Source organism: Coregonus lavaretus (assembly GCF_964263955.1).
Source record: "Coregonus lavaretus genome assembly, chromosome: 36".
Classification (NCBI taxonomy): Eukaryota; Metazoa; Chordata; class Actinopteri; order Salmoniformes; family Salmonidae; genus Coregonus; species Coregonus lavaretus.
This window is the reverse complement of record NC_140023.1, coordinates 4,951,682-4,975,748: the sequence shown is the minus strand read 5'-3', so window position 1 is coordinate 4,975,748 and position 24,067 is coordinate 4,951,682. Positions and strand designations below refer to the sequence as shown.

Sequence of the window (24,067 nt, the reverse complement as noted above, 5' to 3'; positions counted from 1 at the left end):
ATAATGGGACCTAGCGTTGAATAGTCCTTACCACGGGTACTTCCTATTTGAGTTTTTGCCTATAGGAAGGGAGGAGCAGAATGGAGGCGTGATCTAATTTGCCGAAGGGAGGGCGGGGGACGGCCTTGTAGCCGTATTGGAAGGGAGAATAACAATGGTCGAGAATTTTTTATGCCCGAGTAGCGCAGGCAATGTGTTGGTAAAACTTCGGTAGTGTTTTCCTCAGATTTGCTTTATTAAAGTCCCCAGCTACAATAAATGCATTCCTCGTGTTTCCAGTTTGCACAATGTCCAGTGTAGTTCCTTGAAAGCCGTCGTGGTGTCGGCTTGAGAGGGAATATACACGGTTGTGACGATGACCAAAGATAATTATCTCGGGAGGTAATGGGGTCGACATTTGATTGTGAGGTATTCTAGGTCGGGTGAACAAAAGGACTTGAGTTCCTGTATGTTACCACAATCACACCATGAGTAGTTAATCATGAAACATACACCTCAACCTTTCTTTTTCCCCAGAGAGTTCATTATTCCGGTCATCTCAGGTGTCTATTTTGAAGGGGCCCTCTCAGACAACAGCTACTTTATCTGGCTGAAGTCACTCAGTTCAGCAATGCCATGGCAACATATCAAATCACAGTGACAGGGAGGCAGGATTTGAAGGCACTGTGGCATAGTCACACACACAAACACACACAGCGCCAGACACCCAAGGAGTCAGACAGATAGGCAGACTAGGTGTACTGTACAGTAAAGATAATTGCAGAAATATATATAGCTTGCCAGACACACACACAGAGAGTCACTCAAACAGGTGTACTAAGAGAGTAACAGAAGAGAGATGCTACAGGAAAGGCATGTAGAGGGGACAAACAAACAGGGTCAAATGATCAATCTACTGAACTGTTGTTAGAGTACCTGAAACCAGAAGATGACTGGTAAAATCTAGGATTGCATACTAACTAACTCAGGATTGGAGAAAGAGAACCAAAGCACAGAGTATTTAACTCTGAGGTTCTCGATCTCTCTCGTCCTCTCGCTCTCCCCCTCTCTCTCTCCCTCTCTCGCTCTCCCCCTCTCTCTCTCGCTCTCTGTGGTGCCAGCTCCATCATGTCAGTGTGCTGTACCCTCAGCCTGCAGGGCTCTCCTCACACACTGGGGCAACGCAGCTCTGCCGCCCTGCCACTTCAGCTCTTATACACATCAATGGAGCACAGCCAACACACACACACAGGCGCGCATACACACACACACACACACACACACACACACCGAGGCATGCAGACACAAACATGCAATGGACCTTGCACCCTCACATGCATAACCTACATTTACACAGACACATTCACAACCATGTTAACATAGCCACACCCTCTGACATACAGTGGGGAAAAAAAGTATTTAGTCAGCCACCAATTGTGCAAGTTCTCCCACTTAAAAAGATGGGAGAGGCCTGTCATTTTCATCATAGGTACACGTCAACTATGACAGACAAAATGAGAAAAAAAATCCAGAAAATCACTTTGTAGGATTTTTAATGAATTTATTTGCAAATTATGGTGGAAAATAAGTATTTGGTCAATAACAAAAGTTTCTCAATACTTTGTTATATACCCTTTGTTGGCAATGACACAGGTCAAACGTTTTCTGTAAGTCTTCACAAGGTTTTCACACACTGTTGCTGGTATTTTGGCCCATTTCTCCATGCAGATCTCCTCTAGAGCAGTGATGTTTTGGGGCTGTCGCTGGGCAACACGGACTTTCAACTCCCTCCAAAGATTTTCTATGGGGTTGAGATCTGGAGACTGGCTAGGCCACTCCAGGACCTTGAAATGCTTCTTACGAAGCCACTCCTTCATTTCCCGGGCGGTGTGTTTGGGATCATTGTCATGCTGAAAGACCCAGCCACGTTTCATCTTCAATGCCCTTGCTGATGGAAGGAGGTTTTCACTCAAAATCTCACGATACATGGCCCCATTCATTCTTTCCTTTACACGGATCAGTCGTCATGGTCCCTTTGCAGAAAAACAGCCCCAAAGCATGATGTTTCCACCCCCATGCTTCACAGTAGGTATGGTGTTCTTTGGATGCAACTCAGCATTCTTTGTCCTCCAAACACGACGAGTTGAGTTTTTACCAAAAAGTTATATTTTGGTTTCATCTGACCATACGACATTCTCCCAATCCTCTTCTGGATCATCCAAATACACTCTAGCAAACTTCAGACGGGCCTGGACATGTACTGGCTTAAGCAGGGGGACATGTCTGGCACTGCAGGATTTGAGTCCCTGGCGGCGTAGTGTGTTACTGATGGTAGGCTTTGTTACTTTGGTCCCAGCTCTCTGCAGGTCATTCACTAGGTCCCCCCGTGTGGTTCTGGGATTTTTGCTCACCGTTCTTGTGATCATTTTGACCCCACGGGGTGCGATCTTGCGTGGAGCCCCAGATCGAGGGAGATTATCAGTGGTCTTGTATGTCTTCCATTTCCTAATAATTGCTCCCACAGTTGATTTCTTCAAACCAAGCTGCTTACCTATTGCAGATTCAGTCTTCCCAGCCTGGTGCAGGTCTACAATTTTGTTTCTGGTGTCCTTTGACAGCTCTTTGGTCTTGGCCATAGTGGAGTTTGGAGTGTGACTGTTTGAGGTTGTGGACAGGTGTCTTTTATACTGATAACAAGTTCAAACAGGTGCCATTAATAAAGGTAACGAGTGGAGGACAGAGGAGCCTTTTAAAGAAGAAGTTACAGGTCTGTGAGAGCCAGAAATCTTGCTTGTTTGTAGGTGACCAAATACTTATTTTCCACCATAATTTGCAAATAAATTCATTAAAAATCCTACAATGTGATTTTCTGGATTTTTTTTTCTCAATTTGTCTGTCATAGTTGACGTGTACCTATGATGAAAATTACAGGCCTCTCTCATCTTTTTAAGTGGGAGAACTTGCACAATTGGTACTCCTGTTGTCTTTTTTATTAAGCAGCAAGGGATTTAGCATGGAGAAAGTGATATTTGTTTGCCTTTTTAGTTCCATCTAAATGGTACGTACCTGAAAAATGTGACGAAAAACTGTACCAGGTCCATGATGCTGTTGTGTTGGGAGAAGGCGATCTATGGGAGGAAGGACAGAGAAGGGAAGTATGTGAGGAGGATAGGAAAGACATTGAATGCATTACATACAGTGGACAGATTGATAATACCTTGATAAAACATATGGTGTTGACAAGAAAACAGAAGTAGACAGAATTTCCGTTAGAAGAATTCAAGACAGTGGTTCATGTAAGAGCACTACACTGCAAAAGGAGTTCAAGAGGTCAAATGATCATCGAAACATTTTACATTTTTTGACATTTTAGTCATTTAGCAGACGCTCTTATCCAGAGCGACTTACAGTTAGTGAGTGCATACATCTTCATACTGGCCCCCCGTGGGAAACGAACCCACAACCCTGGCGTTGCAAGCGCCATGCTCTACCAACTGAGCTACAGGGGACTACAACATCAATAAAAATAAAGTGTAGAAGATATTAACGGGGGCTGAAGTTCCTGATTTAACCTCGGTTTCAATTCTCCACATTAGGAAATGCGACAGAACGAGTTTTGGGTCTTGGAGGTGTGCTTTGATGTTGGTGTCTCTTGTGTTTGTGTTCAAACGTGGGAAGCGTTTGTACTTTCACTCTGCCAAAACAGTACACACAGTTACAGTCACTCACCCATCTAAATAACTTGAAACAGTCTAACCAAGTCTTGTGTCTGGAAGTAGCCAACTTCTTTCACCAATTAGCTTCAGCCGGCCGGTGTGTGACTGTAGCAAAATTTGTTTGACTTTGAATAGCCTATTTCTGGGGCTAGACAGGGACCGTCAATGAATTGCACAATGTAAATGGAACAATATTTTCATGTTGCACATATTTTAGTCATCTTATTAAATGCTTTCAATATTTGTATATGAATTTCTACTATTTATAGTTGGTTTGAGGTTTTTAAGTAATTGAAATGGGGAACTATTGACATTTAAAAATATTGTCCCATGTACATTGTGTAATTTAATGATGGTCCCTAACTAGCCCCATAGGAATCCTGAATGTCAAACCTAATTGACCATGGGCATTATGATCGGGTCGAGTGCAGCTGCACTCCGAATTGATGAATACTTGGGTGCTGCCAGCTGTGGGCAGGATTTAAATAAACCCAACCCAAGGAAAACTGTTACGGTACCCTTCATTCCGTGACATACAATTTTATCCTAATTATTTCACAAATCTCTGTTTTGGACGAGACTGACTATGAAAAAAATTATCTTATTTACACTTTGTAGTCAATTTTGACAGTAGAATAAATGTTTCTGACTAATATAGATGTCGCATAGGTCGTTTTCTACCAGATACGTTGTTTATTGGCTTCAGTTGCACTTTAAACTTCATAAGACTTCACCCAAACCATTTAGGAGCCTGGACCCTCTTCACATTTCAAGGCCACGTTAAGATATTGACTCTTTTTTTATTTTTATTTTTATTTCACCTTTATTTAACCAGGTAAGCCAGTTGAGAACAGGTTCTCATTTACAACTGCGACCTGGCCAAGATAAAGCAAAGCAGTGCAATAAAAACAACACAGAGTTACATATGGGGTAAAAAACATAAAGTCAAAAATACAACAGAAAATATATATACAGTGTGTGCAAATGTAGCAAGTTATGGAGGTAAGGCAATAAATAGGCTATAGTGCAGAATAATTACAATAGTATTAACACTGGAATGCTAGATGTGCAAGAGATTATGTGCAAATAGAGATACTGGGGTGCAAAAGAGCAAAATAAATAACAATATAGGGATGAGGTAGTTGGGTGGGCTAATTTCAGATGGGCTGTGTACAGGTGCAGTGATCGGTAAGGTGCTCTGACAACTGATGCTTAAAGTTATTGAGGGAGATAAGAGTCTCCAGCTTCAGAGATTTTTGCAATTCGTTCCAGTCATTGGCAGCAGAGAACTGGAAGGAATGGCGGCCAAAGGAGGTGTTGGCTTTGGGAATGACCAGTGAGATATACCTGCTGGAGCGCAGACTACGGGTGGGTGCTGCTATGGTGACCAATGAGCTAAGATAAGGCGGGGATTTGCCTAGCAGTGATTTATAGATGGCCTGGAGCCAGTGGGTTTGACGACGAACATGTAGTGAGGACCAGCCAACAAGAGCGTACAGGTCACAGTGGTGGGTAATGTATGGGGCTTTGGAGACAAAACGGATGGCACTGTGATAGACTACATCCAATTTGCTGAGTAGAGTGTTGGAGGCTATTTTGTAAATGACATCGCCGAAGTCAAGGATCGGTAGGATAGTCAGTTTTACGAGGGCATGTTTGGCAGCATGAGTGAAGGAGGCTTTGTTGCGAAATAGGAAGCCGATTCTAGATTTAACTTTGGATTGGAGATTCTTTATGTGAGTCTGGAAGTTGAGTTTACAGTCTAACCAGACACCTAGGTATTTGTAGTTGTCCACATACTCTAGGTCAGACCCGTCGAGAGTGGTGATTCTAGTCGGGTGGGCGGGTGCCAGCAGCGTTCGATTGAAAAGCATGCATTTAGTTTTACTAGTGTTTAAGAGCAGTTGGAGGCTACTGAAGGATTGTTGTATGGCATTGAAGCTCGTTTGGAGGTTTGTTAACACAGTGTCCAATGAAGGGCCAGATGTATACAAAATGGTGTCGTCTGCGTAGAGGTGGATCTGAGAGTCACCAGCAGCAAGAGCGACATCATTGATATACACGGAGAAAAGTGTCGGCCCAAGAATTGAACCCTGTGGCACCCCCATAGAGACTGCCATAGGTCCAGACAACAGGCCCTCCGATTTGACACACTGAACTCTATCTGAGAAGTAGTTGGTGAACCAGGCGAGGCAGTCATTTGAGAAACCAAGGCTATTTAGTCTGCCAATAAGAATGCGGTGGTTGACAGAGTCGAAAGCCTTGGCCAGGTCGATGAAGACGGCTGCACAGTACTGTCTATTATCAATTGCGGTTATAATATCGTTTAGGACCTTGAGCGTGGCTGAAGTGCACCCGTGACCAGCTCGGAAACCGGATTGCATAGCGGAGAAGGTACGGTGGTATTCGAAAGAGACAAACCAAGCCCCGCTCAGGTAATACCTTCCATCCTTTCTAAGTGTTACCGTCGTACTGTTGTCTATACTGCCAGGGGTGTTGTAATCTTGTACCCATTCGTTTGAACTCCACTCTTAGATATGCTATTGTTAGATCAAAAGAGAAGCCACTGTGGTCTGTTCAATGTGGTCTGTTCACAGTGCTTTTAGTTCAAATGTGAATTCCATAAACTTGAATACCGCCTCGGTTTTCAAATCACGTAGAGGGCTTGGGCTGTTGCACGATAGCAACCAAAGCACATGTAAGTCAGTTTATAACATTCCATCATTGGTTATTCTGAGAGTTCCTCATATTGACATTGGCTGCGGACTCAGGCCCTATGGTGAACTAAACGACTATCGCCCCGTAGCACTCACCTCATCATGAAGTGCTTTGAGAGACTAGTCAAGGATCATATCACCTCTACCTTACCTGTATTTAATCACCATATTATTTCAGCAGAGTATTTCTTTGAAATAACTTTTAAGCCTATTCGCAATGATATTGGGCTGGAAACTTGCTGAATGATCAGAGAAATGATAGTCAAAGATTTGCTTTTAGGCTATTTACAGAAAGAAAAGTCCTGGATGCTTTGCTAGCAATAGACAACAAGAAATCCACAGGGGCCAAACAATTGGACCTGGTCTTCTTAAGTGTGCAGCGCCAATCATTGTTGGCTCAATAACCCACATTTTTTATTAAACATTTTTATCAGGAAATATTCAAAAATAATGGAAATCAGCTCTTGTGCTGCCACTCCATAACGACGGGGATAGTAGTGATCTTAATTATTGCCCCATTTCAAGTCTTCTTTGTCTAGCTAAGATTCTTGAATCCTTGGTAACTATACAACTTTGCTCTTTTTATCTGAGAAATTTATTTTGAATGTAAACCAATCAGGGTTTAGGCCTGGGCACAGCACTATTACAGCAACCACTTTAGTTGTTAATGATCCTGTCAATGCTTTAGACACTAAAATTAAATGTGCTGCTTTGTTTGCAGCTTTGTTTGTGGACCTGTCAAAAGCTTTTGATTCTGTTGAACATTATATTTTATTGAAGATGTCCTCAATAGACCTGAGATTCCTGTTCACGGTTCCATGACCTGATATTCCTGTTCACGGTTCCATGATTATATTAGTGAGAGAACTCGTGATTGATCAGAATTTCTTGAAGTGCATAAAGGTGTACCACAGGGGTCGATTCTGGGACCTGCTCTCTTCACTATTTATATAAACACCATTGGTCAATCTGTTAAAAATGGTAAACTTCATCTATTTGCAGATGATACCATTATATACAGTGCATTCGGAAAGTATTCATACCCCTACACTTTTTCCACAGACCCCTTTCCCTTTAACACATTTTGTTACGTTACAGCCTTATTCTAAAATTGATTAAATAGTTTTTTTTTACCTCATCAATCTACACACAATACCCCATAATGACAATGCAAAAAAATTAAAAAAATAAAACTGGAATATAACATTTACATAACTATTCAGACCCTTTACTCAGTACTTTGTTGAAGCAGCGATTACAGCCTCGAGTCTTCTTGGGTATGACGCCTCAAGCTTGGCACACCTGTATTTGGGGAGTCTCTCTTCATTCTTCTCTGCAGATCCTGTCAAGCTCTGTCAGGTTGGATGGGGCGCGTCGCTGCACAGCTATTTTCAGGTCTCTCCAGAGATGTTTGATCGGGTTCAAGTCTGGGCTCTGGCTGGGCCACTCAAGGACATTCAGAGACTTGTCCCGAAGCCACTCCTGCGTTGTCTTGGCTGTGTACTTAGGGTCGTTATCCTGTTGGAAGGTTAACCTTCGCACCAGTCTGAGGTCCTGAGCGCTCTGGAGCAGGTTTTCATTAAGGATCTCTCTGTACTTTGCTCCGTTCGTCTTTCCCTCGATCCTGACTAGTCTCCCAGTCCATGCCGCTGAAAAACATCCTCACAGTATGATGCTGCCACCACCATGCTTCACCCTAGGGATGGTGCCAGGTTTCCTCTAAAGAGTTCAATCTTGGTTTCATCAGACCATAGAATCTCGTTTCTCATTGTCTGAGTCCTTTACGTGCCTCTTGGCAAACTCCAAGCGGGCTGTCATGTGCCTTTTATTGAGGAGTGGTTTACATCTGGCCACTCTACCATAAAGGCCTGATTGGTGGAGTGCTGCAGAGATGGTTTTCCTTCTGGAAGGTTCTCCCATCTCTACAGAGGAACTCTGGAGCTCTGTCAGTGACCATCGGGTTCTTGGTCACCTCCCTGGCCAAGGCCCTTCTCCCCCGATTGCTCAGTTTGGACGGGCGGCCAGCTCTAGGAAGAGTCTTGGTGGTTCTAAACTTCTTCCATTTAAGAATGATGGAGGCCGTCAAAAGTTTGGACACACTAATTCCAGGGTTTTTCTTTAGTTTTTACTATTTTCTACATTGTAGAATAATAGTGAAGACATCAAAACTATGAAATAACACATATGGAATCATGTAGTAACCAAAAAAGTGTTAAACAAATCAAAATATATGTTATATTTGAGATTCTTCAAAGTAGCCACCCTTTGCCTTGATGACAGCCTTACACAATCTTGGCATTCTCTCAACCAGCTTCATGAGGTAGTCACCTGGAATGCATTTCAATTAGCAGGTGTGACTTCTTAAAAAAAAAAAGTTAATTTGTGGAATGTCTTTCCTTCTTAATGCGTTTAAGCCAATCAGTTGTGTAGTGACAAGGTAGGGGGGTAGGTATACAGAAGATAGCCCTATTCGGTAAAAGACCAAGTCCATATTATGGCAAGAATAGCTCAAATAAGCAAAGAGAAACGACAGTCCATCATTACTTTAAGACATGAAGGTCAGTCAATACAGAACATTTCAAGAACTATGAAAGTTTCTTCAAGTGCAGTCGTAAAAACCATCATGCACTATGATGAAACTGGCTCTCATGAGGACCGCCACAGGAAAGGAAGACCCAGAGTTACCTCTGCGGCAGATGATAAGTTCATTAGAGTTAACTGAACCTCAGATTGCAGCCCAAATAAATGCTTCACAGAGTTCAAGTAACAGACACATCTCAACACCAGCTATTTAGAGGAGACTGTGTGAATTAGCCTTCATGGTCAAATTGCTGCAAAGAAACTACTACTAAAGGACACCAATAAGAAGAAGACACTTGCTTGGGCCAAGAAACACGACCAATGGACATTAGACCGGTGAAAATCTGTCCTTTGGTCTGATGAGTCCAAATGAGATTTTTGGTTCCAACCGCCATGTCTTTGTGAGACGTAGAGTAGGTGAACGGATGATCTCTTCATGTGTGGTTCCCACCGTGAAGAATGGAGGAGTAGATGTGATGGTGTGGGGGTGCTTTGTGATTTATGGCACACTTAACCAGCATGGCTACCAAGGCATTCTGCAGCGATACGCCATCCCATCTGGTTTGGGCTTAGTGGGACTATAATTTGTTTTTCAACAGTACAATGACCCAAAACACACCTCCAGGCTGTGTAAGGGCTATTTGACCAAGAAGGAGAGTGATGGAGTGCTGCATCAGATGACCTGGCCTCCACAATCACCCAACCTCAACCCAATTGAGATGGTTTGGGATGAGTTGGACCACAGAGTGAAGGAAAACAGCCAACAAGTGCTCAGCATATGTGGGAACTCCTTCAAGACTGTTGGAAAAGCATTCATCATGAAGCTGGTTGAGAGAATACCAAGAGAATGCCAAGAGTGTGCAAAGCTGTCATCAAGGCAAAGGGTGGCTACTTTTCAAAAATATATTTTGATTTGTTTCACTTTTTTGGTTACTACATGATGTATATTTAGGTCTCAATATGTCAATAGGTTAAATAAAAACAATTACAATTGTGACTGGCTGGATGGATGACTTCTGGAAATTTATCCACATCCATAGTGCTGGTCATGACACTAACACACTTCATGGGTGTACTAATGTGACCCTAACCCTGGGCCAGTGCTCGTCCTGCATTTCAGAGCCAGGAAGGTCTTCTAGCTGCAACACTGCCTGGCTGGTGTTACCTTTCCAATGCCAAGCAGCCAATCAGGCTACAGATAAGCACAGACAGTGTGGGCTGTCCCTCACAGGGCTAAAGAAGAGGGCAATGACAGATCGCCATCACGGTTGACAACTCCGTTGTGTCCTCCTCCCAGAGTGCGAAGAGCCTTGGCGTGACCCTGGACAACACCCTGTCGTTCTCCGCTAACATCAAGGCGGTGACCCGATCCTGTAGGTTCATGCTCTACAACATTCGGAGAGTACGACCCTGCCTTACACAGGAAGCGGCACAGGTCCTAATCCAGGCACTTGTCATCTCCCGTCTGGATTACTGCAACTCGCTGTTGGATGGGCTCCCTGCCTGTGCCATTAAACCCATACAACTCATCCAGAATGCCGCAGCCCGTCTGGTGTTCAACCTTCCCAAGTTCTCTCACGTCACCCCGCTCCTCCGCACACTCCACTGGCTTCCAGTTGAAGCTCGCATCTGCTACTAGACCATGGTGCTTGCCTACGGAGCTGTGAGGGGAACGGCACCTCCGTACCTTCAGGCTCTGGTCAGTCCCTACACCCAAACGAGGGCATTGCGTTCATCCACCTCTGGCCTGCTGGCCCCCCTACCTCTGCGGAAACACAGTTCCCGCTCAGCCCAGTCAAAACTGTTCGCTGCTCTGGCACCCCAATGGTGGAACAAGCTCCCTCACGACGCCAGGACAGCAGAGTCACTCACCACCTTCCGGAGACACTTGAAACCCCACCTCTTTAAGGAATACCTGGGATAGGATAAAGTAATCCCCCCCTTACCCCACCCCAAAGAAAGAAAAAAAAAACATATTGTAAAGTGGTTATCCCACTGGCTATAAGGTGAATGCACCAATTTGTAAGTCGCTCTGGATAAGAGCGTCTGCTAAATGACGTAAATGTAAATGTAATGTTCCTATAAGACAGATATAACAGATTCACATATAAGTTTGCAATAGCCACCTGCTGGGTTTCTGTTCTCTTTGGCACTGAAATAATTTATCAAATAATGCTACTAATTGGGAGGAGACAGAACACAACAGGTGAATGGGCTCTCTGGCCAATCAAGGACATTACTCAATCATAGTAATGCTTTACCTAAGGCTAGTGGTTGCTATGAACCGTTACATAAGGGGACTACTTTTTCTCTGTGATACTAACTGCTTTAGCTGCAGCACCATAGGTTCCCTCCCATTACAAGATTAGTATGAGAGTTACATGACTAAATTTACCTCCCACATTTTTTAACAAAGTAATAGTAAATGCAAAGTTCTGTGAGAGACTAAACCATTCTATGAACTACTGTGATTTTCTCATGTTTTAGCTCATGCCAGGGGACATGGAATGGCATGTTGATATGTTGGCAGGTAACATTTCTCCACAATGTGTAGTTTTATGTTGTTTATCAGTGGCCTGCTTAACCAAGTTTCCCTGGACTAGGTGGAATAAATCCTGTTTGGTACATACAATGGCAGTAAACACACAGATTAAACTAGAAGGATAAGCATGTGCATTGCTTGCTCTCTGGGGTTTTAGGCTCGGTTTCTGTATAAGCACTTTGTGATAACTGCTGATGTAAAAAGGGCTTTGTAAATACATTCGATTGATTGATTAATTGATTGACAGACCAAGTCCCCCCTGCTCCCCCACCACACGCAAAACTAAGTTCTGCCCGTCACAAAGTATCTCGAAAACACCTGTCATTTACTGTATACAGCACCAGCCTCAGTGCTTTCTTGACTTGGCATCAGTGCAAATGATCAACTCTGTTAACCCCTTCTCCCCATGACTACACCTGTTCAGTGTTGGGCCACGCGGAGCCTGCTGTGAATTCAAAGCCACTGCCTTCAGCTACAACTCCTCAGAAGGGTTCGTGCCCATGCTGAAGTCGTTCACAGAGATTTGATTATTTTGCAGGCATAATTGATTTTCCATTATTTTCACCAAGCTCAGAGCAGAAATCAAACTAATAGAAGGGCCATGAGTTTGTTCATTTTTAATGTCCTCCTCACTTTGAACAGAGGGGAAATGTGTGCTGTTCGACGGAGGGACTTTGTTTCTGGTAGGTAATTCTAGTTCCTATACATTAAAGGTGAGTCAAGACATAACAATGCATGCACTTTACTGGTCAAAAACTCAATGTCTGAAGAATACCTCTGAGGGTACATTGGCAGGGGAGGAAGGGTTTACATGATTTACTGGCATGTAAGTTTCTAGTGAAATTGCCTCCCAATGAAAAACATTGCGAAAGGGTGATTTTTGTCCAGAGGGACACGCTATTAAGAGTAATATCAGATTATAGCCTTGGTCTGCCGTCAATGCACTGTGCCCTCAAGTATACCCACCCCCAGCCCCCCATACACACACACACACACACAACCCCTCAACACATCGCGGCTGACGCACGCTGGCGAGGATGGCCTTTAAACTTACGACAGCCGCAGTTGGGAAAGAAACAACAATCAATAAGCAGTGCGGGCCCGGCCCTGTTCTGCAGGAGACGTACAGTGGTAACGTCATCGCCAGGTCTCGTTGGCGCTGGCACTCGAACAAATCGGCCATATCACTCCTCCTGACATAAGCTGCTTTCATGGACAAAATCCCTTCATCGTAAAAGAGGATCATTCTCCGTCATTTTTTGTTTTATCTCAGCACTCACCTGTGGAATTTTACAAAACCACTTGCCTTTTACTCTGTTCCATTAGAAGCGCTTTGAGGAAAAGGAAGTGAAGTGAACTTGCTAGACTCTGACCCCTTTCAGCAGGTTTTTTACAGAGTGGAGAAGGCCCATTTGTATGGTAGATCAGTTTAAATATGTACATTTGCAATATGTTAATTACGTTCCGTTGAAAGGTGGATTCTTCTAGCCTGCCATAACTGAAAAGGAACATGGATATTATAAATTGCAGGCCAACTGTATTAATAATAAATAGAGGACTGTCAACAGATCACATAAGATGATGGCCTCTGTTCCAGCTCCACTCCCTCTCTACTAGAATCTAATTGTTTGGAGATCAGGTTAAGAATGTAATGAGTGACAGTGCCCTCTAAAGCTGAATAGTAAACCTCTGAGTTGCTACGAGTGACCAAACCAAGAGAGAGAAGGGAAGAGACAGTCACAAACCTCTGAAGTCAATGATAAGACTCCAAGGCCCACATTAAAGTAACTGTCAAGTGTTTCCAGATTTCTATGAAATATTACCTATAATGAGTTAAATAGTTTTCCTTCCAAAAAAAATGTAATTAAGTATGTTAAAAAGCAGCTTTTCTGTGTTGTAATGGTGTGGGCGTATACTGGTCATAAAAAATATTCATGTGAGTAGACCGCTGATTGGCCAGCTCATCCTCCTCAGCAGTATGACATAATACTCTATGAGGAAATAGCAAGCATTTTTTAAACGGTTTGTTTGAGGTGGGGGTTTTAAGTGTTTATTCTCCAATGTGTGCTTTGGCCACCAATATGGGTATAGCACGAGTCAACAACATTATTTGGGTATGAGTTAACAGAATATGAACTTTTAAACATCCCAAGAAAGTCAAAAAAATTCCTCGGGGACGTCCCCAGGACAAACCGGGAATTTGACAAAACCTCCACGGGACCATGACACAACGTCCCAATAGCTTCCTAAAAATGTCCTCAGGGACGTCCCCGGGACAAGCCAGGAACTAGACAAAACCTCCAGGGGACCATGACACAACGTCCCAAGAATGTCCTGACAACATCCTCAAGGAAGTGTATGGGACAAACTGGGAACTAGACAAAACCTCCAGGGGATCATGACACAACGTCAAAAGAACTTCCTAAAAATGTCCTATGGGACGTTCCTGGGACAAACTGGGAACTAAACAAAACCTCCAGAAGAATGTTCAGGGGACCTATAGGGGACCATGACACAACGTCCCAAAAATGTCCTAAAAATGTCCCTGGGACAAACAGATAACTATAAAAGGTCCCCCAGAGAACGTTCCCTTGGGACCATCGTGCGATGTGACTAGTAAGGACTAGTCAAATAAAAGTCCTGAGAACGTCCTAAAAAGGTCCTGACATGGTCCTCAGTGACATCCTGGGAACGTACAGGGAACTAGACAAATGTCCCCCAGAGAACATTCCCTTTGGACCATCACGTGACATTCTTAGAATGTTCTCAGAAGGTCAGTGGGATAACGTTGCGTCGAAACCCTCAAGGGACCTAATGTCGCCGAATGTCCTCAGGACATCCCCAGTTTGCTGGGCTGTGTGCAACTGACCAATAAAGTGATCTTAATCTTTCTGTTATTTTGTATCTAAATATTAAATAAAGTCATGAAGTCGTATAGAGAGACATCCTATTTGACCACTTGTATTATACTGAGTTTTTCTATCTGTCATACATGTTATGGGACAATCTGGAGCCAATTGGTCTAAAAGTTAACATCCTGAAATGCCTTATCTCCATGTATGATAATATAAAATGTTGTGTTCGAGTCAATGGCTGCCAAACTGATTGGTTCCTGGTTGACATTGGTTTGAAACAGGGTTGCATTTTATCACCTATTCTGTTCATTATCTGATTCTGGCAATCTAGAAAAAGGTGTCTGTTAACAATAAATGAGGGTCTGTTATCTTATATGCAGTTGACATTGTATTGATCTCTGAAACTGAAGATGAGCTTCAATACATTTTCAATATTGTTTTTACTGGGGTGAACAATGGAAACTGAATATCATGTAGACTAAACGAAGGTAGTATACTATAGGAACTCAGCAGTGCCTAGAACCCATTATATTTTCTCCTGTGGTCCTGCCACATTAGATGTCAGGGAGTCCAAGTATTTGGGGATGATTATTAATTAACTTTTGGATTACAATGTGTCTGTTAAGTATATAGCTAACCATGCGAATCGTGCCCTTGGTGCCATTGTTGCAAAGTGTAAAGCCATTAGTGGCCTACCTTTTAAAATGTTTCACTAAACTTTGATTAATTGGTGCTATCTATTATTATTTATGCTGCAGTATTATGGAGGCACAGAAATTATAATAATAATAATAATAATAATAATAATATGCCATTTAACAGATACTGGTGTTAATGCTGTTTTTAACCGTGCCTGCAGATTTGACCTTCTTGTGGGTAAATACATGCCAAATGCTGCTATTCAGGGTGATATGGGCTGGAAAACTCTATGGCATCACCAGTGGCTATTGATAATTTAAAAAAACTGGCTGAGATTTTGCAGCATGTCAAATGAACGTCTATGTAAACGTGTATTTCTATGGGCTTGTGATGTTGCAACTGCAAAGAAATGTTTTATATACAGTGCCATAACTCCATCCATATGACTCAGCTCACTGATACAAAGACTGTATTCTATAAATGACCGTAATGTTTTTGAATCAGCACTTTTAGAGAGCAATGAACTAAAGTGGTACCAACTGATAAACATATCTGAAAGTAACAAACTGCGCACCCATTGGGACAGAACCCCCTGTACTTACTGTTTTATCCAAGCAATATCTTTTGCAAAAAGTAGATGTGGAGTGGCCCCTCTCGCTATTAAGACTGGTCGATACACAAACACTTCCCTAGATAAACGTGTATGTTCTTTTTGTAACAATTAAACATTGACACATTGAAACTGATGCTCATGCCTTGCTTTACTGTGGGTTATACAATGAAATGAGGGATTACATTTTTTGACAGCTGTCCAGACCAAATGAAAATGAACAGTCTTCATGAAAATAATAAATTACGTGACATTTTAATCAGGTAAGAATAATGCCAAAGCCGGCCACCTTATCCTCCAACGGAGACGTTTCATTATAATTGCCCTTTTATCTACTGTACTCAGATTTTGGTTTATGCATACATGTGTATAGATGATGTCATGCATTATTGATGACGCCTGTACCATTTTTGTCTTTGATTGTTTTTAGTGTGTCTCAAAACTAAATTTAAGTGCTCCACAAGTAAAAAATAAATACAAAAATCTGTATTTTCTATTGTTGTATCATTGTGAAGTGACACGTAAATAAATTATTATTTTTCGAACTAGACTGCTTCTCACTCTTCTCCCAATGTAATGGCAGCATCATTGATATTCAATAAACCTATTACCTCAATCACCTCGACTAACCTGTGCCCCCGCACATCGACTCTGTACCGGTACCCCCTGTATATAGCCTCGCTACTGTTATTTTACTGCTGCTCTTTCATTATTTGTTATTTTTATTTTTTTGTCATCTACAATTATTTTTCTTAAAACTGCATTGTTGGTTAAGGGCTTGTAAGTAAGCATTTCACTGTAAGGTCTACACCTGTTGTATTCGGCGCATGTGACAAATACAATTTGATTTAATTTGATAAAGCCTGTCGCACGCTAACAGCAATCACCAGAGGTTTGTACATGTTCCTGACCCTGGGAACGGACATGACTGCAGGGGGGCGGGTTGAAAACAGACCCAAATTGTTCCTGTGTACCAGGAAGTGTGCTACCCAGCAGTTCCCCCCTGCATGATCCCCCAAAAACACTCTCCAAGGACAAAATAGTTAGCAGCAGCTTTGGTCATAAGCTCCAAACCAATGTAGGGATACAACTGTTTATATTGAGTGCGGTGAAGAGATATATATATATTGGAATTATTGAGTGGAATACATTTTTTGGGGGGCCTATGGTTGACTGTCCTTTACAATTGATTTGTTAGTGTGTCTGTTCATTTTACAGTTAGACATTTCTCCTGCTAAAGTGAACAGTGTTTGAATGTAAATAGTTTCCCAGAGACATCTGTCAACTGATCAATTTCACCAATCTTACATGCCAGGCTTAAGGTTTGGTTTTATTTTAGAAAATAAATGAAAAACAACATATTGTTAAGATTTAAGTGCCTGTTGCAACATCATCATTATAATTCCTCTGCATTGATATCAATGACCATGAGTCACTTGAACCCCCAATCAGCTGCCATGATATTATTATCTCCATTTCCCATATCTTTAAACAGGCAGCACTGAACCTCTCCTCTTACATCCATAGGAAAGAGGATCTCTATCATCAGATACAGATGCTGCTATGTTGTATGTGCCGTTTCAATTTCCCTTTTATCCAATAAAGGGCACTTTGTTACTACCATCGTCGGGAGGTGAGCGGCTACTAAGGTACACCGCACAGTGCCTGTCAGCAATTACATTATGAAAGGCATTCTATTTAATGATGTCCGCTGAAAGAGTAAATAAGTGACTCTGTGTTGGGAGAAAATCTAATCACGGACCAATCGTGTGCCCAGAGTCGAGGAAACAACATGGCCGCCTCACTGAAACCCATTTAAATCAGACGAATTAGGTTTGGCCATGCAGGAGTCAGTGGGAAGAGGAGAATTGATGAGAAGGCAGGATTCATACAGCTTTTGTTTCTGTGTGGTGGCAGGCTGGCTGGGTAGGTGATGGATAGGGGCAGGACTTCACACTCACAGCCATCATTAAACAGACACACTGGATACACTCTGGAAGTGCATGGGGTAGGATCGAGGAAATTTGATGTACATGAGAAGTTTGTGGCATCAGTTTGCTGAGTATACCGAGTTCATCCTGACAGGTATATCTTCACTCACACCAAACGAACCATATATAAGATTAGAGTAGTTCTGCTGAGAACTAATAATTGGTAAATAAAAGGGAACTCTTCTTCTGTCAAAAAGGTTAAAACAGAAAATACACAGCAGTAAATGCAGGAAGGTAGCAGGTACAGTACACGGTTCAAATGATAGAAGACAGATGACATGAATCTGTAGGACAGGCAATCAGAGATAGAGATAGAGATAGAGATAGAGATAGAGATAGAGATAGAGATAGAGATAGAGATAGAGATAGAGATAGAGAGAGAGAGAGAGAGAGAGAGAGAGAGAGAGAGAGAGAGAGAGAGAGAGAAAGAGAGAGAGAGAGAGGAATAAACAGAGAAAGAAGGAGGGAGGGTGCTATGTCCCAATAAAATGTGCGACAAAGCGTTACCATCGCCTGGGTCTACAAAGCAGACAGATTGTTAAAAAAAACGGAAAACATTCGGTAAAGTGTGACGTCATGGTAGAAAAAAAATGTGGGGAAAAAGGTGCGAGGTCACCGTGACAGATTCAATCAAAATCTGTTCTACGAGGACAAACAATCAGCAGCGCTCACTCTGCCCTCCAACCAGCCCTCAGAGCAGGGGTGATGTCATTCAGCTACAGGAGGCACACTCACACTAACGGGGGGGGGGGAGCAGACGAGGGGGGAGGGGAGGAGGGGGGATGTGGGACTGGGCGTCCATCATCAATCCGGTGTAGTCTTTTACCCCCTAAGAGCGATGGGACAGAAATACTTCCCGCTACAGGTCGGCGATACATCACAGAAATGGTGCGCTAATGTATCCCATGGAAACCACAGTGATTTGTCCTCATGACGGCATGCTAATTGGAATTAATTGTCATTTGTGAGGAGGTGGAGGAGGACTAGAGCACGGCATGCAAACAGGAAATGTGAAAAACATGCATATTTAGAAACACGTATATATATAAGTAACAAAAAAACTGAAACATGTCAATATACACCAAGTATAAAGACAACAAGTATAGCACACGCCCACAAATATTCCAGCTGTCCCTCTTCCTCTAGATGTTGGTGGAGAGAAAGTGACAGCACCACACAGACATCTGTCACATTTAGGGACTTCATATTCCTTGTGTTTAATTAGGAGGTTGTTTCCTTTCAGATCTGATTACGTTCTGTGAAGTGTAACGGAATAAGTATGTGTGTGTGAGAGAGACGGCGAGCCATCGCTTAGTGGGGAGTGTGTGACAAGCCCCTGGGTCATTGTCACCACTGAGACGGTCCATTAGAGTCTGACAGTGAGAGCGCTCAGTCAGTCAGGCAGAGCGTTGGACAGCTCAGAGGTTCATCTGGGATGGTGGTTTCCCCAAAAATCTGACCAAGACAGGGGGGGGAAGGAGGAGGACCATCTTTACACTGAGTCTCACTGCCACAGTGAATAACATCACGTCAGGTACCAAAGCACGCGGCTACACTGGCACTGTTAGCGAGAACTGAAATGGTTACGGTCAACCTAGGTCCTCCCATAAGAGGAGGGCGTCAGTGGGCTTGTTTACATGCAGACTACCATAACAATACATGTAGAAATCTTTGGAGGACAGAGAAGCAAAGACATTTCGAATGGCTTCTAGAGATATAGATATGTCTAAGACACACATTGTATGTGGGGGAAGGTTTAAAGAGCCACTGAAAACGCCTATTGGCACGTGTGTTTTTCTGTTGCTCATTAGAAAAGTGAGATTTCAGTCTTGGAGGTGTGTTTCCTGACCGATTCCGCGTTTGGTTAATGATGTTTGTCTCACATGAGACACTGTAGACGCGGAAACCTATTTCACTTCCTCAAAATAACCAGAATGAATCTAACATAATTCAAAAAATCTGTAATTAATTTTGACGTCTTTGCCGAGGATGTTTTAGTTGCGCAATTTTGGAAAACCTCTCTGGTCTTTGTGGTTGAATCTGTGTTTGAAATGCACTGCTTGACTGAGGGACCTTACAGATAATTGTTTGTGTGGGGTACAGAGATGAGGTAGTCATTCAAGAATCATGTTAAACACTATTATTGCACACAGAGCGAGTCCATGTAACTTATTATGTGACTTGTTAGATCATTTTTACTCCTGAACTTATTTAGGCTTACCATAACAAAGGGGTTGTATACTTATTGACAAGACATTTCAGATTTTCTTTTTTTATTAATTTGTAAACATTTCAAAAAACATAATTCCATTTTGACATTATGGGGTATTATGGAGAATTGTGTGTAGGCCAGTGACACAATTTAATCCATTTTAAATTCAGGCTATAACACAACAAAATGTGGAAAAAGTCAAGGGTTGTGAATACTTTCTGAAGGCACTGTATGTAAAGACCAGATTAAATTGAGAATTGTCTGATAGGTGAGAATATTATCAAGTGCTTGTCAAATTGTGAATGAGAGACTGATGAAGTGTGTACAGCCTGCATAAGAAACAGCAGAGCGCAGGCTTTTCATGCAACTTTTTTCAAATCATCATTAGTCGCATCATGTAGCCTTAGAACATATTAGAAATCAAAACATATAGCCTAAGGTTTGTATCACTTAAGTTGCATAAATAACTCTAAATTAAGCATTTAGGAGGACCTGTTTCAAATTATCACTTTTTTAACCACTCAACACAGAATAGCCGCATGTGCGCACTCCCTCGGAAATCATTTGGGGAAAATATCCTTTCTATTTCATTCAGCTATGTTCAATTATATTCTTCTTACTATTAAATAATATAAAAATAATGCCACAGAAATTATAATCTTGTCTACTAAATGAACTAGTGTAGCCCACAGCCATCTGGCATAGCCAGATCAGGACCTAACATAAGGATGACTCAGAATCTGCTGTTCTGTTCTTCTGAAATCGACTAATCATGGATCTATTGTGTTGGTGTAGGCTATATTAAATGGATTTATTAGACATTTTAGAAAGTAGATGTTCCAAAGATCCGCATCAGTGGCTTTTAGGCTATACGTGGAAGCCCGGAGACGCTAAATGTGTTAATGTTAATTAACAGTCAATTACCGTGAGACCTGCAGTTATTTGCATGAGTTACCGGCTGACAGAAGTTCATGACCGCCACAGCCCTACGCCTCACAGACCAGATTTCGAAACTGTAGACGATTTTCAAATCGACTGATGTGCCCCTATATTTGTCCAGGAAACAACTAGAAATTCAAAGGGGTTAATTCAATTCAGAGAGTATGTTATTCTGTGTGTATCCGTGTAAGAGAGAGTGAACGAGAAAAAAAAAGATTGAGAGAACAAGTAAAAGCCTTTCAGAATGGATGTGAAAGAGAGCGCGGAGGAGAGGACAGGGATGATGTATACTGATCACAGCCCTGGTGGTGATAGTAATCGCTCTCTTGTCATCATCAGAAAGCCAAGGCCGCAGAGCAACACATCTCACCAGCCTATCTCTGCCTCCATCTGACACACTCTGAAGTGGACACAGCTAGCCTGACCTGGCCTTCACATCCCAGAATAAAGCTTACAATATGACTGGTCTGAAAGAGTCTTTACATAACAATAGCTACAGAGACCTGGAAATACTGCATCTCATTTTGGATTTAAAATCCAAAGAGTTTCTTCTCAACGCATATGAGTCACTCAGTCAACTGAAAGGACAGATGCTGATGGTGACCTTCACTGAGAGTGAGATATCACTATATTTTATAAAAATCGTATACACATTACATCCTAAACCAAACTTTAGAGCAAAACAAGGTATAATTCATCATTGAGACTGGCCATTAGGAATCCCCTGGGCAATTCCTCATCATTACCGTGTCTGTATCGGAAGCCACCGAGGTCAAGAGAGCGGCCGGGTCTCGTGTTACTGACGACAGTGTTCAGACTGAGATGGCTCTATATACACGTCTGTGGGATAGGGCTCATCATGATAATTAACATCTCATGGTACCATCTCATCTACATAGCGCTCTGCTAAAACAGCATTAATGGGAAATACACAGGAGCCCCGATCGATGGACAGATGACCTAAACACAAGCCGCAGGAAACTCTGCAATCAACTGCATTCATATTAGAATCCTACCAGAGCACCTTCAACTTGCCTGTATTTGATATTGGAGGTTCTCCTCTAATGTACATCTGTTTGATTGTCTGTTTGATTGCTGCATCTAAGGCCAGCTGATGCTAGGGCTGTGATGGTCCTAGAATTTTGAATAACGGTAATTGGCCAGCCAAATGACCGCGGTCTCCGTAATAACTGTTCGAATAGCAAAACGGTTATGATGGTTATTTATTTTCAAGACTGTATTCATCCATAACTGTCTGTTCCACAGTTGTACGGTAACTGTGCCAGTCCTAGCTGCTGAAGTCTTGCTCTCTCCCCGAAAGTTTAAACATGAAAATAAGAACAGCAGTGTGGACTGGGAAAGGAATCTAAAATACTGCGTGAGCTTCGGAGTGTGCAACTGTCCCAGAAGATGTGTAGCTCTACTCCTCTGAGATATTTCATTGCAACACGTCTAGCATATCCTATATCGCCATATTTCTTTCTTTTTTTGGCTCAGGACTATTAGAGTGGATCTCAGTGTCAATTAACTAGGCACGCTGTTTGCAGTCAGTCCATTCAATCAGATTTCAGTCCGTTTTATCACAACATTGGGTGTGACAGTCATCTTAAAATATCACCGCCAAAGTCTACTTCAATTTTATGGTTCATAAGATTAAACCATGAATATTTTGTACAGCTGTCTGAGATTTAAGGCAATCCTAAATAATTGATGGTGACACCGCAAAACTCACGGATCATTAAAGATTATATTTTTGCCAAACACGTTTCATTATAATTTATGCTCAATGTCGTTCGATCAAGGCTTTACGCCTTAAAGACACACACCGAGATTTCTAGAGCCATTTAACATATTTATATGTTCTGTAGAGACAGATATTGTTAAAATCAGATATTGTTTCTGAACATTCCTATGAAGCGATCAAATCCATTGCAGGAAGTATAAAACCCACAGAAAACAATGAATTATATTTTTGGAGGGGGTATTTATTCACTGTGTACATACAGTGCATTCGGAAACTATAAAGACCCCTTGACTTTTTCCACATGTTGTTACGTTACAGCCTTATTCTAAATTTAATTAAAAATTATAAAAACAATACATCTACACACAATACCCCATAATGAGAAAGCAAAAACAGGTTTTTAGAAATGTTTGCAAATGTATTAAAAATAAAAAAGTATTCAGACCCTTTACTCAGTACTTTGTTGAAGCACCTTTGGTAGCGATTACAGCCTCAAGTCTTCTTGGATATGACGCTACAAGCTTGGCACATCTGTATTTGGGGAGTTTCTCCCATTCTCTCAAGCACCATCAGGTTGGCTGGGGAGCGTCACTTCACAGCTATTTCCAGGTCTCTCCAGAGATGTTAGATCGGGTTCAAGTCCGGGCTCTGGCTGGGCCACTTAGGGACATTGAGACTTGTCCCGAAGCCATTCCTGCGTTGTCTTGGCTGTTTGCTTAGGGTCGTTGTCCTGTTGGAAGGTTAACCTTCGCCCCAGTCTGAGGTCCTGAGCGCTCTGGAGCAGGTTTTCATCAAGGATCTCTCTGTACTTTGCTCAGTTCATCTTTCCCTCGATCCTGACTAGTCTCCCAGTCCCTGCTGCTGAAAAACATCCCCACAGCATGATGATGCCACCACCATGCTTCACCGTAGGGGTGGTGCCAGGTTTCCTCCAGACGTGACGCTTGGCATTCAGGCCAAAGAGTTCAATCTTGGTTTCATCAGACCAAAGAATCTTGTCCATTAGGTGCCTTTTGGCAAACTCCAAGCGGGCTGTCATGTTCCTTTTACTGAGGAGTGTCTTCCGTCTGGCCACTTCCTTCGACCTCATGGCTTGGTTTTTGCTCTGACATGCACTGTCAACTGTGGCACCTTATATAGACAGGTGTGTGCCTTTCCAAATAATGTCCAATCAATTGAATTTACCATAGGTGGACTCCAATCAAGTTATAGAAAGAGCACAAGGATGATCAATGGAAACAGGATGCACCTGAGCTCAATTTTTTCGAGTCTCATAACAAAGGGTCTGAAAGTATTCATTACCCTTGACTTATTCTAAACATATTGCTAAACTAAACATATTTCTCACCCACCTACACACAATACCCCATAATGACAATACCCCATAATGACAAATGAAAATATGTTTTCTGAAATTTCTGATAATTTATTGAAAATGAAATACAGAAATATCTCATTTACATAAGTATTCACACCCGAGTAAATACATGCTAGAATCACCTTCGGCAGCAATTACAGCTGTGAGTCTTTCTAAGTAAGTCTC

The 24,067-nt window shown here is 42.2% G+C and overlaps 1 protein-coding gene across 2 annotated transcripts in view; it reads right to left on the bottom strand.

Annotated features, from left to right (window-relative positions):
- LOC311111005 (attractin-like protein 1) overlaps positions 1 to 24,067 on the bottom strand; it is a 337,080-nt gene that overhangs the window by 104,558 nt on the left and 208,455 nt on the right. For both annotated transcript variants that reach the window (XM_084153687.1, XM_084153688.1), the window contains one exon: positions 3,046 to 3,107. In XM_084153687.1, the coding sequence (XP_084009813.1) occupies positions 3,046 to 3,107 (62 nt within the window). The remainder of the gene's footprint in view (positions 1 to 3,045; positions 3,108 to 24,067) is intronic.